A 17193-nucleotide genomic window follows, 5' to 3' on the forward strand; every position below is an offset into this window, starting at 1 on the left:
GTTATTAGATGATGCTGGGTGATAATTGCTTCCTACACTGGGCAGGTTATCTGCGCTCTTTATTTGTGAGAGCAAAAGACCTGTTTTTGTTAGTCCTTAAAAATCAGAGCAGGGCAAATTCACGTGAGGTGAGTGGATGTGATAAAGCTGTGTGATGGACTGATGCCATTCTGCTTGACTGCCATCGTTCTGCTGTGGGTTTGGAGGGAGAGGTCAGACCAGGCTGTAAAATATCTTCTGTAGCCATTATTTGATTCCGCTCACCTATCTCAATGATGTTTGGCCCGAGGGGAGCAGCTTCACAGGGAAAGGAAACGAGCAGGGCAGAATTGATGCAGCAAATATCTCTCTGGGATTTTGTAATGTAAGTAATGTGTATATGTACAGCAGTGAAGATTGTTTTGCCTTTTTTTTTTTTTTTTTTTTTAAAGGAGAAACTTTACGATTTTCAAATGTTTTTTGGTGGCTTTGTGGGGGCAAAGGTGTCGGATTCGCTGCCACAGCGGCTGACGGACCGAGGGCTGCGTGCGGCCGCCGGCTCAGTGCGCGGAGCTGCGCGCTGCGGGCCCTTTAAGAGGCCGGCAGTGACGTGCTCAGCGGCCCATTCATAATTCCAGGCGCCTCGTCGTTTATTGGCTCGCTCGGAAAGGGGTGTGGCCTGGGTTGCTACGTCACACGGGGTGGGCGAAACCATCTCCGCACAGAGGGGGAGGGAGGTGCCTTTGTTTCCGCTTTTCCTCCCGTTCCACCCGCCGCTCCAGCCGGTCCCGCTCGCAGCTTTGGCCGCGTTCCGTTTTTTCCCTCCCCTCCGCACGCTGTGGCGGAGCGAACCGACGCTCGGCGCCGCGCTGCCCTCCCTGTATCCCCCGGTTCTCCCCCGTGGGGCGCGGCCGTGGTACCTCCCCGTCCCCTCCTCCTCCGCCTTCCGCCATCTTGGCGCCTCCTTAGAGCGGCGCCTGAGCGCTCGGCCGGCGGTGGAGCGAACCACCGCAGGGGCGGGGAAAGGGGGGGGAGGGAGGCGGGGACGGAACAACCGCCGCGGGGAGAGCGAGCTGCGAGCGGAGCGGCCGAGCCGGCCCCAGGGGTGACGGAGGCGGCCGGAACCGCTGAGAACGGAGGGGCGTGCGCCGGGCCGGGCGGTGCCATGCGGAGGCGCTGGTAGGGGAGCGCCGGGGGAGGGGGGCTTTGCGGGGCCGTTCGGAGGCAGCCATGGCCTCGAATTGCGCGGGGGGATCGGCGGCGGGGAGCGGCGGAGCGGCTCTGGGCTCGGCACTCAGCGCCAGCAAAACCAAGACCAAGAAGAAACACTTCGTGTGCCAGAAGGTGAAGCTGTTCCGGGCTTCGGAGCCGCTGCTCAGCGTCCTCATGTGGGGGGCCAACCATACGGTGAGCAGCGGGCGGAACCCCCACCTCACCCCCCCTTTCCCTCCCGTCGGCGCAGAGCCTTCACCCCAGCGCCCTGCCTGCCACAGGGGCTCGGAGGTGAATCCTCCTCGGCCCCGCTGCCCCTTTCTACCCCCGTCCCATTGCAGCCTTTCCCCCGGGCGCTGCCCCCCGGCACTCCTCTTCCCCCGTTTCCCCGATGCCATTTGGGATAACGGCCCTTCCCGTAGGATGCTGTCTGTGGTCCAGGCGTGCGTAGCTGGGAGCAGCCCCCCAGGGCACCCCTTATCACCAATCCCTGGTCTTCAATCCTAGGGCTAGATCTTAGTGAGGGGGCTGGGGGTGGGCCCTGGGGGAGCGATGTGTCCCACAGCTCCATCCTGTATCATTGGGCCCAATTTGCCCGGCCTTGAGTTGCTTTGATTCCCATCGTTCTGCTGGCCGTGCCACATCTGTGTGTTCCTGAGCTGGTCTGTTTCCCCCCAAAGCCCCAGGATGGAGCGAGGAGCTGCTCTGTGGGAATGGCTCAGCACTGCAGCCCACCTCCATTGGAGCTTCCTAAAATCACCCTTCTCTCTTCCTCTGGAAACCTTTCTTTCCTCCATAGCGTAGGCTGGAAGGGCTGCCCTTCCTCTGCGCTCTCTTGGATGTGGGTAAGGATGATGTTCAGGTGGTTAAAATTAAGCAACCTCATCCCTTCCTCAATTAACACACCTTCAGGCTCAAAGGCACTCATTTCTTGGCGGTGTTTCCTGGATCCCTTTCCTTCTCTGGGTTTAGCTTTTGCAGGAATAAACAACGCTTTGGGAAAACTAGGATTGTATTCCTGGCTTTCCTGATGGCGGAGTGAATCTTCCCAGTGTAGTTCAGCACTGTTGTCTCTCCGAGCCAAAGGATTTTCCCAATTCTTGCTGCTCCTCGCCCAAGAAGCAGAGCAATGAGTTGAGCCGGGCTTTGATCAGCGATGCCCTTAGGAGCCCTGAAGAAGCACTGAAGCTGGTAGGGCTTTTCTCTTTCGTTTGTGGCCTCTTAGGGCTGCTGGCTGCCGGCTCGCCCTCTTCTGTGGCTGGTGGGGCAGCCTGAAGTCTTTTTTAGGCTCTGGATCAGGGCCTGCAACTTCAGGACTGTTTGGCTGTGAAATATTTCTGCAAGCTGATAGTTCTCCTTGGTAGCTGTGTCCATGCAGATGGTATCGGGTGCACGTTGTGAAGGAGCTGCTGCCAGAAACGAGGACCGTATCCTGGAGGAGCTGGAAAAGGGTGGAGAACATCTCAGCTGTGACCTCCTCCCCCCCGATGCAGGCAGCAGGGATTCCCCAGCTCCCATTCCTGCAGCTCGGTTTGCAGTGGTGAGCAGCCGAGGGTTGGAGCAGGGCAGGCTGTGAGCCAAACTATTTGTGTTTGCTCAACACACGAGCAGCTGTTCATCCCGATCTGCTCCCAAGAGATGCTGCTGGTGCCCTGCTCCTATGGAAGGTGGGATTGCTTTTTGTTCTTCAAGCAAACTGCTCCGGGCAGCTGATGGGTGTTTTCAGGAGCGCCTTTGAACCTTGTCAGGAATCCGCTGGGGTTGTTTCACGTTTGGTTTCTGGTGCTCAGCCTTCCAAAGAGAAGCAGATGCCGAGGCCGTGGGGAGCGCGCTGCTAACAGCACGATTCCATCAGAAACGCTGGTGGCTGAGATGAACTTTTTCGTGGATAAATCAAACAAACAACCATTTTATGCAATCCACCATCTCTGCTGACTGAAGAAATTCCCCCGGGTCCATTAACAGAGTCTGGCAGCGGCACAGCCCTGCCTTGTGTTTAAACAAGCTTGCTAGCAGCTGGTGCGAGTACAGGCAGCGATGGTCTGGAGAGGATCAGAGCAGTGATGTTAGTGCAGAGCACAGGAACTGCTGTTGGAACACCCATTCGGAGCGTTTCTGTGTGAATTGTGAGTTGGCTCTGTGCTGTCCCAGCGCTCCAGAGCCAATGCTTGAGCTCAGAGCATCGCATGGGTGCGGCTGCGGCCGCTGAAACGCGGCGGGACGTGGGTGGTATCACAGCCAAACCTGGAGCCGGAAAGCCGTGCATGGGGGAGAGGAGCTGGGAGAACTCGTGCAGATGGGATGGAGCGGAGTCACGAGGGTTCACCTTTGGTTTGCGATGTTTTCTTTGAGCTCCGAGCCCGCGATGTGGAACTCGGCGAGCTGGAGGTGGCTCCTGGGGAAGCTTTGCCTTGTCTGCTGTTGTCATGGAGCTGGGAGAGGCGGCGCAGCTCCGCGTGGAGCTCCGGTGGCAGAGGGAAGGTCGGGTGGTGCTGGGAGGGAGCAGCCATCTCGGAAGCACCGAGATGAAGGCAGCGCTGTTGTGAGATGCTCGGGAAACCATAGAAACGGTTGTAAGGCACTGACTGTGCGATGTGCTGGGGTGGAGAGGGCACTGTGCGATGAGCAGGCGGCTGTCTGCGGTGTGACGGTGCTTCTCTGGGGCTGCTGGTCCTGCTGTGCTCTGTGGATGTGCTGGGGGTGGCCTTAAAGAAAGCCAGTCCTGCTGAGAAGGGCAGATCTCTGCTGGCACTGTGGGTCTGCCCCGGGGGCTCTGGTTGCTGCCGCAGCTCCTGCTGCTCTCCCAGGACCTGCCTGGTGCCAGGCAGCACAACGTGAAGCTCGTTAGTATTCAAAGGAAAGAGCAGCATTGGGATTTGCAGCACGCTTTTCCCTTCTCCTCAGCGTTGTTTTTGGTGTTGCCATGTTAACTCTAGCCAGAGCAGCATCTGCCACATATCAAATGCTGAAGTGCTATAAATCAGTGCTGGCGCAGGGGATGCAGGCTGTGTTTGGCCTTTCCTGCACTCGCTGTCTGCCCTGGCTCTAATTGACCTCTGGAGAGCACAGCATATGGCAGTAATGGTGATGAGCACCGGTGCTAACGATGGAGCCTGCTGCCTCTGAGCTTCCACAGCCTGGGACCTTCTGTTAAAGCCCAACTCCAGGCTCCTTGTGGTGATGGGGATGTGCTGTGCCCCCTGTACCCACACTGTGCTCCCCAGCAGGCTCCAACACACTTTGAAGAGGTGTTTGCTCTCAATTGGGGCTGCTTTTTTCCTCTTATTGCATGCTGGTGTTCCTAGAGCACCCAAAGAAGCTGTTGGCTGCAAGGTTCACCCGTGCCCAGCATTGCATGGAGGTTCTGTTAGCTCCCATACTGATTAATCATGCCCTAGTTCATGGGAAATAGTGGCTTTTTTCCCCCCAGCTGTCCTGTGCTGCAAAGTTTTGCTGCGGGTGTGACTTTGCTCTGTGCTGAAGTGATTTTTTTGCTGTATGTCTGTTACCTGCTGCCCTGGGGCATTGTGAACTTCCACCATTCAGAACGCTCTGAGATGCAGAGCTGGATGGCACCAAGAGGAGCAAAGTAATTTGACTGTAAAGAATCCTGGAGAGCAGATTCTCACGCTCCACCATTTGGATCTCGTTAGTAAACAAACTGCGTTTTCCCATCAATTTACTGGTGGCAGTTGCTACTTTGAGACTACAGTCAGGTTCTGAAACAAAATCACACTGCAGCAGCATCCCTGAGTGCGTGTGGTATTGAAGAAGGGATTGGATTTGGCGGCACAGGGCATCATAGGCAGATCAACCCAGCACTGTGCTGGCCAGAGCTGAAGATGCCCATCGGTTTCTCTGAAATGTGTCGTGGTTTTAAGTCCTCTGAGCTCTGCTGGGAGCCTCTGTGTGTGAGTTGTGTGCGACGTGAGCCTGTCCAGCTTCTGCTTTTGCACTGCCTTGCACAGATGTCCTGTGCGCTGCTGCAGGATGCAGGTGGTGGTGGCACAGTTTGTTCCTTAGTGGTGCTTTCAGCTCAGGGCTGTCTGTGCTGGGGGAACGGAAGGCTCCTGGTGTCCCCAGGCTGCTTTGTAGTTTCTGTGCTCCTCACAGCAGCCTGCAGTGAGGTGATGCTGGTGGGGGTCCGGCTGCTGCTGTCTCTTCCAAGCAAAGAACCAGACCTGAGCTCTCTGCCCATCCTGAGGGCTGCATCAGCTCCAGAGGGGACCTGCACAGCTCCGGGTGTGGGCATTGTGCTCCAGCTGAGCAGCTTCTATGGGACACAGGCAATACTGGGCACCTCTGTGCAGGGCACCTTGCTGCGACCTTGCCTCCTGTAGCATAAATACACCCAGACACACTCTGCTATTTATAATCTGCCTCTGCCTGGGGAGAAGGTGAGAGAACCAACATGTGCCCGGCGTTGGTTGCTCTGCTCTCTGCTCAGGCTCCACCAGGAGAGGAACCCTATGGAGCACTGCTGTTCTCTGCTCTCATTTGGGAAAGCAACTCTTTGCATCTGCAGCACCAATCCCTTCCTTCTCTCCATCTCCACCAGCGCAGGAATCCCGAAGCATCCAGAAGGCTCCTCTGTCTGCAGCTGGAAGGGGGAGAGGCTTCTGCAGGGGGGATTTCTTTGGCTGTTGTACGTTGGGAAGCATGAGAGCAAGGAGACGAGGCAGGCTGGTGCTATTTCTGCCTGTCAGGAAGCTTGCAACAGGTACAACATTTGCTTTGAGGTTTCTGCTTTGGCAGAAACGAGGACACGAGGAGACGTCGTGACATCTCACTTTGCTGCCGTCTCCGTCTGAATTTCTGGCAGGGAGGAGAAAAATCTCCAAGCTGCTGTTCCCTCTCTGTCTCAGCACCCTTCCTCCACGCTGGAAGGAGCTGATAACAGCTTGTTTGTGTCTTCCCAGTGCTGAGATGAGGGCTGAGAGTGTGCAGAGCTGTGCTGCCGGGCTTCCCCTGCTGTCTGACAGCAGTAATGGGTGGCTTGGTGCAGAATGAGCTGTTTTCTCTTCCTCCCTTCACCTGGCAGGAGGAGCTCAGTGTGGGGCTGGGGGCTGCCCCCATCGCTCCCACTGCAGCTCCATGCAGCACTGAGGCTGTTGCAGAGCCAGATGCCAGCCTTCCTGCTCCGCTCTGACTGCAAGCAAGGGGAGGCCTGTGGCGTTATGTTTAATTTCTTTGTAATGCCTGTGGCATCATCCAGTGGTGTGGCATTCTCCGTGCACCCCAAAGCGCTTTGTGGCAGTGCTTAATGCTCCTTGGTGCTGCTGCTGGGCAGGGCTCTGCTCTCAGCAGAACAGGGGCTGCTTTACTTTCCGCTTTATCTGTTGTGTGGGATGGCTGCCTCTGAAAATAGTCATCTTTTCTCTTTGCAGCGTGTGTCTGTGTGTGCCTTTCTGCCCAGTCTGACGTTTGTGAAATCTGCTCTGTTTTCCCATTGGTAACGATGGGGACAGGATGTGAAGAACACCCACCTGTGGAAGGCTCAGCCACGTACCAGACAGCTCACCGTGCATCTGCAGAGCCACGACCTCCCCAGCACCTGCACAGAGCAGTGTGTCACACAGCGTGGTTTCCTCATGCCTTCTTGCACCTCCCTGCTGGAAATGAGGCAGCACCTTCGAGTGCATAAGCGTGCAAGAGGAGGGGAGGATCCCTGAAACAGAGCCCATTTCCTGGGACTTGAGCACTGGGGTCCCATCCCCTGGAGGCAGGAAAATGCCCTGTGCTTCCCAGGTGTGCTGGGAGCGCCCTGAGCTGCCTGGATTTGGGTGCTGAGGCACAATGCAAGCCTTGCTGCTAGCCAAGCCAAACTGCTGGCATGGTTGGCTGCATCCCTGCATCCCCAGGCTGGATGTGGCTCTGGGCAGCTCGGTCTGGTGGCTGGCGACCCTGCACATAGCAGGGGGGGTTGAAACTAAATGATGATTGTGGTCCTTTGCAACCCAGGCCATTCTGTGAGTCTCTGATCCATCCAGTGTTACCTGCTTGGTGTGAATGTCGTTGTAACAGAATCACTTTGTAAACGCAGCATGCAGGTCGGGTGGCACTGATCCCTCAGATATCCCTATGAATGAATGGTGCTGAGGCTGTCCTCAGAAAAGGAATTTCAGACACGTGCTGCCCTGTACCTCCTGGCTGTGCTGTGTGGCCAGGGCAGCCCAGGCACGCGTTCCTCTCTGCAGATGCTTCCACTGCTGCAGTGGGAGCTGATCTGTACAGCAGCAGCTGAACCAACATTCGTTCTCCTGTGTTTCTGCAGCCGCCACGCGTGACTGAGGAGCAAAAACAATCTCATGGAGTGACTCATCCCTTTGGGGAAGGTGGGATAAGAGCAGCAGGAGGCAGCAAACAGAGGAGCAGTGTCTGCAGGGGAGCCGTGCTGTGCCCCCACGTCTGTGCTGGCTGATGCTGGGCAGCTGAGATGGGCATTGCTGAGAAGTTTGGCTGATGCAGCGTGGGTTTGTTTTAGACAAACCTACAGATGAAGCAATAGCAGCTTTTGTGTCCGTTCTGGGCTGCGTCCTGGGTGATGAGATGGGAGAGCTGGGGGTCCCGCTGTGTGCTGGGCTGAATGAGCTGCTTCTGTGGCTTCAAACCACAGCATTCGCCAGGTTCCTTCACAGCAAGGTGTTCTGAAAGCCTGCTGGGTTGTGTTGCTTCCAGAACAGATTCTGGGGCATTCAGAATCTCTGTAAACTGGTGGTAAATGCAGGGTTTGGCCTTTGTGTCTCAGTTTCCTTTTTCTTGCAGATCAACGAACTCAGCAACGTTCCTGTCCCTGTCATGTTGATGCCTGATGATTTTAAAGCCTACAGTAAGATCAAGGTGGACAATCATCTGTTCAACAAGTAAGTGTGTGCCTCACAGCTTACCTGTAACTGTGCTTCTGTGGGTTGTAGGCACCCAAAGCAGAAGGTGAATTCCTGGAGGGCTGTGCTGGGGGATCCTGCACGGTTAGCAGTGAGGTGTGGGAAGGACTTTGATTTCATCAGCTGATCATTGACAAGAATATTTCTTCTGCTTTGCTTTAGGGAAAACTTGCCCAGTCGCTTTAAATTTAAGGAGTATTGTCCTCTGGTGTTCCGAAACCTCCGGGAAAGGTTTGGGATTGATGACCAGGATTACCAGGTACCTTTTTTTTTTTTTCCTTTCCTCTCCCTGCTGTCCTGACTCGTTTCTCTGTGATAGAATAACCAACGTGGGGGAGAAACTGCAACACTGGCAGTTTTTGGTGGTTTTTAAGGGCTTATGATCACGGTGTGAATGGGTTTCCCATCGTTGTGAGGGCTCCCAGCAGTGGGATGGATCTCTCTGGGCCAAGCAGTGGGCAATTGCAGGGTGAAAAGGTAAGAGCTCAGTCTGGGCATGGGATAGGAGGCAGCAGATGGCTGCAGGCAGGCAGGAGCTGGAGGGTAACACTGATCTGGTCCTGCATAGCATGAGGAGCAGCCGTGCAGCGCCTGCGTCCTTTCCTCCACCCCTTCTCCCCAGACCAAGGGGGTGAAGGATTGCTTCTCCCACCTTGAGCAGAGCAGTGTGACTGTTGGAAGTGCCTAGCTAGAGCAGAAAGCAGGAAACATTCACCGAGCTGAATTCAGGTGGGTAAAATGTGGCCGAGGAGCCGAGCCAGGATGCTGAACATAACACCCAGCACTGGAGGAGGTGGGGGATGACAGGAAGGGAATTAAGTAAACCTGTGAGTTTGGTAACGTCCATATGTGGTCGCAATTTCTGCTTCCCATCTCCGCTCCAAGAAATGCTCTGTGGTTTTGAGGTGAGGGGTGATTAAACCGTGCAGCGCAGGCTCGTTTGCAAATGTCAGCGAGCAGTGAGGTTCCTTTTGTTTGCTTTTATTTTCCTGATGGTTTCTAAAGCCGTTGGCAGGAGCAGAGTTGTTCCCCTGCTTCATTAAAGTTTTAAAGGCTTTAAATGCTTCCTTCTGAAAGGAAAGCTCTCTGTTTGCTCGCAGCACCGTGTGGTAAATCTCTCTTTGCAGCAGGCTGTGCTCGCCTGCGTGTGTCTGCAGCAGAGCAGGCTCCCTCTGGTGTCCACTGCACAGAGAACCCAAGGGTGGGAGGAACAGAGCCACAGCCAGCTATAAAACACATCACAGGATGCACTGCCCAGCCCTGCCACCCTGAAAAGGGCATCCACCTCGAGCTGAAGGCCGCTGTTAGATGTTGGTGCTGTTGTGTTTCAGAGCTCAGCTCCCCCCGTCTGCTTGCAAGCAGGACGTGGTTAGAGCCTGTGCTGATGGGTGACAGAATGGCTTCTGGATGGGTGCAGGTGATGGAGGTGCTGGAGTTGGGAGCTTGGGATTTTGCAGTGGTGCTGTGGTTGGGATGAGAAGCTGCAGTGTTTTGTTGCTAAGGGTGGAGATGGGGATGTAAAGGCGGTTGCTGCCGAGCAGTTCGTGGTCACTTCTCATCTGATTGGGCTGAGGGTGGATTTTGTTTTTGGGATGTCCTGTAAAGAATTCCTAAACACAGGAAATGTTGCGGGTTTACGTGCATGACTGTTTTCACTCATTTTGTTCTGGTTTTATTTAACCCTTGGTCTTTGGGCTCTCGTGACAGAGCCGGGCTGTGGAGGTGCTCCTGAGCACCCACCTGCTTTCTGACACCGCTTTGCTTCCTTCTCAGTGAGCTGGCAGCTCCTGCATCTTCTCCCCATGATTTTATTCTGTTTCCCTCAGAACTCGGTGACACGAAGTGCCCCAGTGAACAGCGACAGCCAGGGCCGATGTGGGGCCCGGTTCCTCACCACCTACGACAGGAGGTTTGTCATTAAGGCCGTGTCGAGTGAGGATGTGGCAGAGATGCACAACATCTTAAAGAAGTACCACCAGGTACGGTGAGTCTGCAGCTCTGCAGGGAGCTTTGGAGCACCCTGTGATGTGCCGGGGAGCTGTGGCAGAGCTTGCAGATAGAAAGCAGTGTTCTGTAGCACCTGAGAGCCTATGAGGGCTCCTTCACACTGCTGAGTCCTTTACTGCTCACCCTTACAGCAATGAATTATGGATTGCTGTTATCTGAGATGTGCAAACGCGATGCTAATTCAGTGCTTTGGATTAGACTTTGTGAAGGGACCAGGGGAAGGACAGAGCTGCTTGCAGCAAGGAAGAGGAGGCAGGTGACACAGCTGGAAGTGCTCTGCTGTTGTCTGTGGTATCTTCCAGTCCATCTGCACTTTACTTCCATGTAACCAAAGAGGGGATGTTAGATGCTGCCAGCAGCAGGCTCAGGCTTCTGTGACCAGGTGGTAGGAGGGCACGCTTGGCCTATCGCAGCAGGCTGGGCCTGCACACAACGAGATGCTCTGTCTCAGCTGAGGGCTGTAAACATCTTACAGTGCCCCAGCTTGCTGTTCTGCAGCTGCAGAGAGCCATTTGCAAGCCTCCTTTCCTTTCTCATCAGTGTCAGATGGCTGGAACTGGAAGCTTCCCTATCAGCTTCTTGCTGAGCTTGTGTTCCACCAGCGGTGGGTGTTGTGTGACAGTGCTGTCTTTTCTCTGCCCTTCCCTTCCTGCTTCCCTGCAGTTCATAGTGGAGTGCCATGGGAACACCCTTCTGCCCCAGTTCCTCGGCATGTACCGGCTCACCGTGGATGGAGTGGAAACCTACATGGTGGTTACCAGAAATGTGTTCAGCCACAGGCTGACAGTGCACCGAAAATACGACCTGAAGGTGAGGCTGGGAGCAGAGTGCCCTGCAGGGTGAGGGCTGGTCTCTGTAGCCCCTGTGTGAGAGGGTCCTGGGCTTTGCTCCTTTGTTCAGGGAGTCGGGTTTTGGGGGCTTTGTGTAGGGCTTAAGATTCAAATGTCATTCTGTTCCTCTATCCCAAGTGCTCTGCACTGCAGCAGGGAGGTCTGTGACTGTCTGAGGCATGAATTACGTGGTTTCCATCAGTTCCTTGGGAATGCAGCAATGTTCTCTTCCTTCTTTTTGCTAGGGCTCAACAGTGTCCAGGGAAGCAAGCGATAAGGAGAAGGTATGGACCACCCCTTCCTCCTGCCTTTGGGGAGCAGATGGGATCCAGCTGACCTCCCTCTTCCAAAGGGGTTCAGAGCAGGGGAAACAAAGCAGGTCCTGCATGGTACACTGCTCCTGTCCCACCCGCCAGGCTGCTCCCAGTAATGTCCAGGAAGAGGTGGTGCTCTGAGACATTGACACTGCCAGGAGAGGGGGGGAAAACCTCTTGGGACACAAATCCACACGTAGCAAAGCCCACATTTGTGCAATACACCCCCAGCGTGTCAAACTGAGTCAGGTCAGCAGTTTGCTTTTGCAACAGCTGCTTCTATAAACCAGACCAACTCCTCTCGGATTCTTGGCACGTCTCAGCGTGTTTGTAAATTTGGGTTCTGTTGCCACGAGGGGAGCTTAAAACTGGGAGTTCTGCCCCTGCAAAACCTCAGCTCTGACGTTGTCGTGAAAAGTCCTGTTGAATTCGCACCTTTTTGCACGTGAGCTTTGCAGGTTTGAGGCTACAGAGTGAAGTTCCACAGCAGCTCACCCTGAAATCAATCCCTGGCACGAGCAGAGGAAGTTCCGTTTGCACCAAAAGCTCTGGCATTGAGGCACAGCTTCGTGGTGCCCAAACGTCCCTGGCTCGCTGCCTGTTTAGTCTCCAGCTTTTTCTGTGTATGCAGTTTGTCCCAGGCCATTCATATTAGATCTATATAAAGCCACCACACTCATATATCATCCTAAGAGCAAAATAATTGAACTCCCAGATGCACTGAAGGGTTGTGCATTCTCCCATGTCCCTGAGAAATCCTCAGGGGTCCGCTGCAGACAAATTCCTTCAAACAGCAGTTTTTTGGGTTTGTTTTTTTTTTTTTTTTTCCTCGAGTCTTTTGGGAAAGAAGAGTTTTGTTTTCAATTCTCCCGACCCCAGGCAGAAACCAACAGGATGCATTTCTATTCTGGGAGCTGGTTGGGCCGGAGCCCAGCTGCCAAGCATTCAGCCTGCAGCATTTCTTCCCAGCAGTCCTTAAAGTTGAGCTGTTCTCAGGGTATGAAGGGAAGCACAGAGGTACACAGACTCATTGACAAACGTTGTGCTTTGCCTGCTGCCATTTCCTAATTAGTGGATGGGATGAGGCCTTATGAACAGGCAGGGGATTCGGGTGCTGCCCCACACTGAGCAATGGGTGTATTGCTGAAGGACCAGCATGCAGCCTGGCCTCGAGGGGTCCAGGTTTGGGAATCTGACAAGATTTTTTGTTCCAGGCCAAGGATTTGCCGACGTTCAAGGACAACGACTTCTTGAATGAGGGACAGAAGCTGCATGTTGGGGAAGAGAGCAAAAAGAACTTCCTCGAGAAGCTGAAGCGGGACGTGGAGGTAGAGAACCCTGGGGGGTGGCTTTTATTCTGACTGTGCCTCGTAACTGAGTGCTCCCTGTGCACAGAGGTCAGCAGTGGCCAGAAGGCACGCAGATGTGGTCAGGATTTTACCCTTGGCTGAGGGCACAGCTCCGAGCTCCCACATGGGTTCTGTGGGGACTAATATGGGTTTAAATGCCGTGTTCCCTTAGGGGGATACCAGGAGAGTAGGGCAGGATTTGTGATCTCGCACGGTTTCCATGACTCCCACTCATCTCTTCCTCCCAGTTCTTAGCTCAGCTGAAGATCATGGACTACAGCCTGCTGGTTGGGATCCACGATGTTGACCGAGCAGAGCAGGAAGAGATGGAAGTGGAGGATCGGGCAGAGGATGAGGAGTGTGAGAATGATGGCCTCGGAGGGAACCCCATCTCCTCGTATGGAACCCCCCCAGACAGCCCTGGCAATCTCCTCAATTACCCTCGCTTCTTTGGGCCTGGAGAGTTTGATCCCTCTGTTGATGTCTACGCCATGAAAAGCCACGACAGTGAGTATTGTGGGATGTTGCCTTGAAGGTGTGGGGGGCAGAGGAGGCATCCTGTGGGCTGTGTGAGCTAAAGGGAGCGGAGGACTGTCCATAGAGAGAAAGAAACTCTCCCAAATGTCTCTCCTGTGCTGTCCCTGTCTGCAGGTGGTGTGAGTTTGAATGTTGGAAGTGATGTTTTAGGAGCAGCACAGCGTTCAGAGTGCGTGTGTGGATCTCTGGTGTGCAGTTTATTCCTCTCTGCCCTTCCTGAGCTCCCCCTGCCTTGCTTTCTCTGCTGTTTGCATTAAAGCAGATCTGCTGTTTCTCAAGGAAGGGATGTAACTGGGCTTTGCTGACAGCTCAGGGTGTGCTAGCAACTCTCTTGCCTTGCTAGGTGCCCCCAAGAAGGAAGTGTACTTCATGGCCATTATAGACATCCTTACACCATATGATGCAAAGAAGAAAGCTGCACACGCTGCCAAAACAGTGAAACATGGGGTAAGCAGCCTGATTCCTGCAGGGAGGATGGGCTTTGGGGCTTCTGCTTTGCCTGCATGCCTGTCTGTGTGCATTTTGTGCCAGTCTGGACATTGTCCAGTGATCCCACATCAAGAGCAGCCCTTCCCTCACTCACCCGAGTTTCCTGCGTGGCAGCAGCAGCCTGGTGGGGCAGGAATGCTCGGGGTGCAGGCAGGCGTGATGCCTTCCTCCTGCCAGACCTGTTCCCAAACTTCTCTGAACTTCCCAAAAGAGCTCCAAAAAATCCCAATTCAATGGGACGTGGAGTTTCCGCTCTCTTTCCACATCTCTGACCCGTAAGAGAGCAGCTCCAAAGCTCTGACTCAGTAGCCTGCAGGAGAATGCAGCTGGAGCTAAAACCATTTTCCTCGGGGATCTTTCCAGCCCTCTGCAGCTGTTGGCTTTTCCTAGAACTTGCAGGTTCTGTTGTGGGTCTCTCCCTGCTGTCCTCCCTCCTCCTCCTGCTGTGCACGGCTGTGAGCTCTGCATGCAGGGAGGCTGCTGTGATTCATCTCTCGTCTCTGCCTTGCAGGCTGGGGCAGAGATCTCCACCGTGAACCCGGAGCAATACTCCAAACGCTTCAATGAGTTCATGTCCAATATCCTGACATAGTCATCTTCAGCCTTGAGAGGAACGCGAGGAGAAGAGGGGCTACTTCCCAGAGGAGAACGCAGCCTGTGACACTAAAACAGACTCTGTAGCAGCATGTGGGGTGTGTGAGTGAGTGAGTGAGTGAGTGAGTGAGTGGCACTGCGTGACTTCAGAGACAACGTATTTTCAGTGCACCCCTCCGACAGCCCACATCGGCCAGGTGGGAGAAAAGGGGGGAAAAGGGTGGGGGGGGTTTGTTACAGAAGTGCCCAGACATCAATTTGTGAGGGCTTTTTAAAGCAAGAAAAGTGCATTGTTGCCAGCGCTGCTCTTCCTGACGGTGTTTCCTCCTCTCTGACCAAGGGACTCCCAGGGATGTGACGTGAGGCGCTGCGCCTGGGGGTCACTCGAGCTCAGCTTTACTTTGGAGTAAAGCAGTGCCTGATGCCACAAACTCCTTTTTTTTTTTTTTAATTAATTACCATCGAATTGTCTTTGCAAGAATGACCTCCAAGCCCTTTTACTTCCCTCGCTCTAAGAATTGGAAGGAAAATCGCTCGCCGTCTCGAGGATGGAAAATATGACACTGATAAGGAGGAGTCGCTGAACTTTAGGTGAATTCAGACTGGGACACTTTATATCTTTTGGTTAATTTAAGTAACAAAAATATGTTGGTTGTTGTTTTTTGTTTTTTTCTTTTGTATCTGCACTCGATTTACAAGAAAGATGAGGGAAATGAACATCTACCAAAGATGATCACTAAGAGAGGGCTTTGCTCCCGGAGCCTAAAAAAGCAATGTGAGAAGCACTAAGAGATGCTGAACAACATTGGATGGCGATGTGCTCAGACCCAGAGTGCTGTACCATCGGCCAGCTGTGAAGATGATGTGAAAGGACAAAAAAGCAAAGCTGTGTCCCTGTAGGTGTGGGACAACACCTGACTGCCTGGAACCTTTCCCCACGCACCGCAGTTGGGACTTGCTGTGTCTCTTTGGTTCGTAGCTTCGTGTCTGCAGTTCAGTGTTAATCCAGCTAACGTTGTGTCTTCCTCATTCGCTCGGTCTGCAGCAGGCATGCTTGGATTTGCTTCCTGATGGAGGGTTGTGGGTTTGTTTTTTGCCATGGTGATGTGATTGTGCCCGGAGCTGTGGCTGTGTGCTCCTCTCTGAGCAGTATGGAAGGATGGGAATACATCCCCCATTCCCCCCCTTTCCCCCCCTAAACTCCAGCCAGGCTTTGAGGCTTCTGTGGGCTCCATTCTCAGCACTGCACGACGCCGATGGACCTTTGGGTTCCTTCCTTCGTTTTCTTTCTCAGCAGGATTCGGCGTCTTGAACAAAACTCGCTGTCGCGACGCGTTGCTTATCTGCCTTGAACTGTTTTCACAAATGCCTTTGTTTTGGGATGAAGCTCTTTGGGCTGTCTGCCCCGTGCTGTAACGCCCTGCAGGGCTCACTCCTTTTGGGGGATCTCTGGTGCTCATTGCATCCCAGCTGTGTCCCCGTGGGCTCCTGGCTCTGCTGTGGGATGTGGGATCCGGGCAGTTCTTGTGATGCAGTCTGAGTGCCACCACTCTCAGCTTGGAAGGGGACACAAGGGCCTCGAGCTTCAGCCCATAGAGGCACGCTGTAAATAGGGCACTCACGGAGTCAGAAATGACCGTCGGGGGTCACAGAGGGACGCAGACCTTTGTGGCCATTTGTGGGTCGTTCCCTACGAGGTGGGGCAGCCTCAGAATGAGTGCAGCTGAGAGAACGCTTTCGAAAGGGAGGATGGGGGGCACGGCCGTGCTGCGGGCGTTCCGTTGGTTGCTGAGCTCTTTGCAAGCAAGAAAACAAGCACTTAACGTTTACTATCCCTTAAGAATTTGACACCCATTGCTTTTTATTCTGGACGGTTTGAAGAATCTTGCATTGGAGCCGCAGCTTTGGCCCAGGGAGCTCTGCTGCTCTGCTGGGCCGCGAGCCGCCTCCTTTTAAACCGATCATCTTTAAATCATGTATTTATAAAATAATAATAATAATAATAATATAAAAGGAGAGGAGAGGGTTGGGGGGTGGGGAGAAGGAGGGAGGGGGGTCTGTGAGCTGCAGGCGCTGAGCTGTGCTGCTCCTCTCCAGCAAAACTCGTGCTGGGACTGAACTGGAGGGCTGTGGCTCAGCCCGCTTTCCCAGCTCTGCCCCTTGTCGAGTTGCCATGCTGTGTGTCCTGCAGTAAGGAAATGCCATTTTCTCCCTTAATGCTGTGTTACCCAGGTGTGTAACTTCGTTTAACGTGAGCGTTTTGTACATTGTTTACATTGGGGGAGGTAGCGTTGTGTTCAAGATGCTAATTTTCGTTTCGAGACAGTATTTTTCTTACCAGAACAAGAAGGTGAAGCTGCAAATATTTTGTTTTTAAAAGGGACTTTGGGTTTTTGTTTGTTCTTTTTGTTTTTAAATCTTATTTTAGGTCACTATTCTTATTACTTTTTTTTTTTTAACTCGAGTATTTAAGAAAGCCTAGCCCGTTCCATTCTGGTTTTACAGCTGCTCGTGCTCGTTTGTTGTCTGTTGCTGGTGTGAGTTTAGTTGTAGTGTGCTGGATGTAGGTAGCTGTGTCTGTAGATGTGCCCCACAGAGTGCAGGGTGGGCTGGGGGTGGTCCTGCAGGGTGGGCTCTCAGAGTATGGCTCTGATGCTGTTGAAATGTGAGCACTGAAATCTGCTTTGGGTTGCCTAAAAGAGAGGCCCTGGGGCAAAAGGGAGAGGGAAGGCAGAGCGCAGCAGCAGGGCATGGCTGAGTGCTGCGCTGCCCGTTTGGTGCAATAGAGGATGCCCAAGAATAGGATGGGTCACCCAAAAGTGGGGGCTGGGGGGTGGAACAGGGAGCACCCACCTGTGGGTCTGCCCCAGGGATCAGCCTGCTGCTGGCAATGCAGGAGCCGTCGGTGGGAGCTCAGTTCTTGCTGCAGGGAGCAGAATGCTCCTCCCTTCTGTCTCAGAGGACCCAGTGTTCCTTACAAAGGCCACAATTGTGAAGT

At 53.9% G+C, this 17193-nt stretch overlaps 1 protein-coding gene across 2 annotated transcripts; it reads left to right on the plus strand.

The window, feature by feature from the left end:
- Window positions 1-1209: 1209 nt before the first annotated feature.
- On the plus strand, window positions 1210-14193 carry PIP4K2B (phosphatidylinositol-5-phosphate 4-kinase type 2 beta; the record flags this gene model as incomplete). 2 transcript variants are annotated; one of them, XM_079547239.1, is made up of 10 exons in its annotated part: window positions 1210-1386; window positions 7957-8054; window positions 8238-8334; window positions 9902-10054; window positions 10746-10892; window positions 11158-11196; window positions 12441-12554; window positions 12824-13082; window positions 13456-13559; window positions 14113-14193. In XM_079547239.1, 10 exons carry the CDS (start codon window positions 1210-1212, stop codon window positions 14191-14193), a joined length of 1269 nt encoding a protein of 422 aa, XP_079403365.1. The 2 variants fall into 2 exon arrangements, with proteins under 2 accessions (XP_079403365.1, XP_079403366.1); XM_079547240.1 differs by having other exon boundaries at window positions 1285-1431.
- Window positions 14194-17193: the final 3000 nt, after the last annotated feature.

Source organism: Tetrao urogallus, assembly GCF_951394365.1.
Source record: "Tetrao urogallus genome assembly, chromosome: 26".
Taxonomy (NCBI): domain Eukaryota; kingdom Metazoa; phylum Chordata; class Aves; order Galliformes; family Phasianidae; genus Tetrao; species Tetrao urogallus.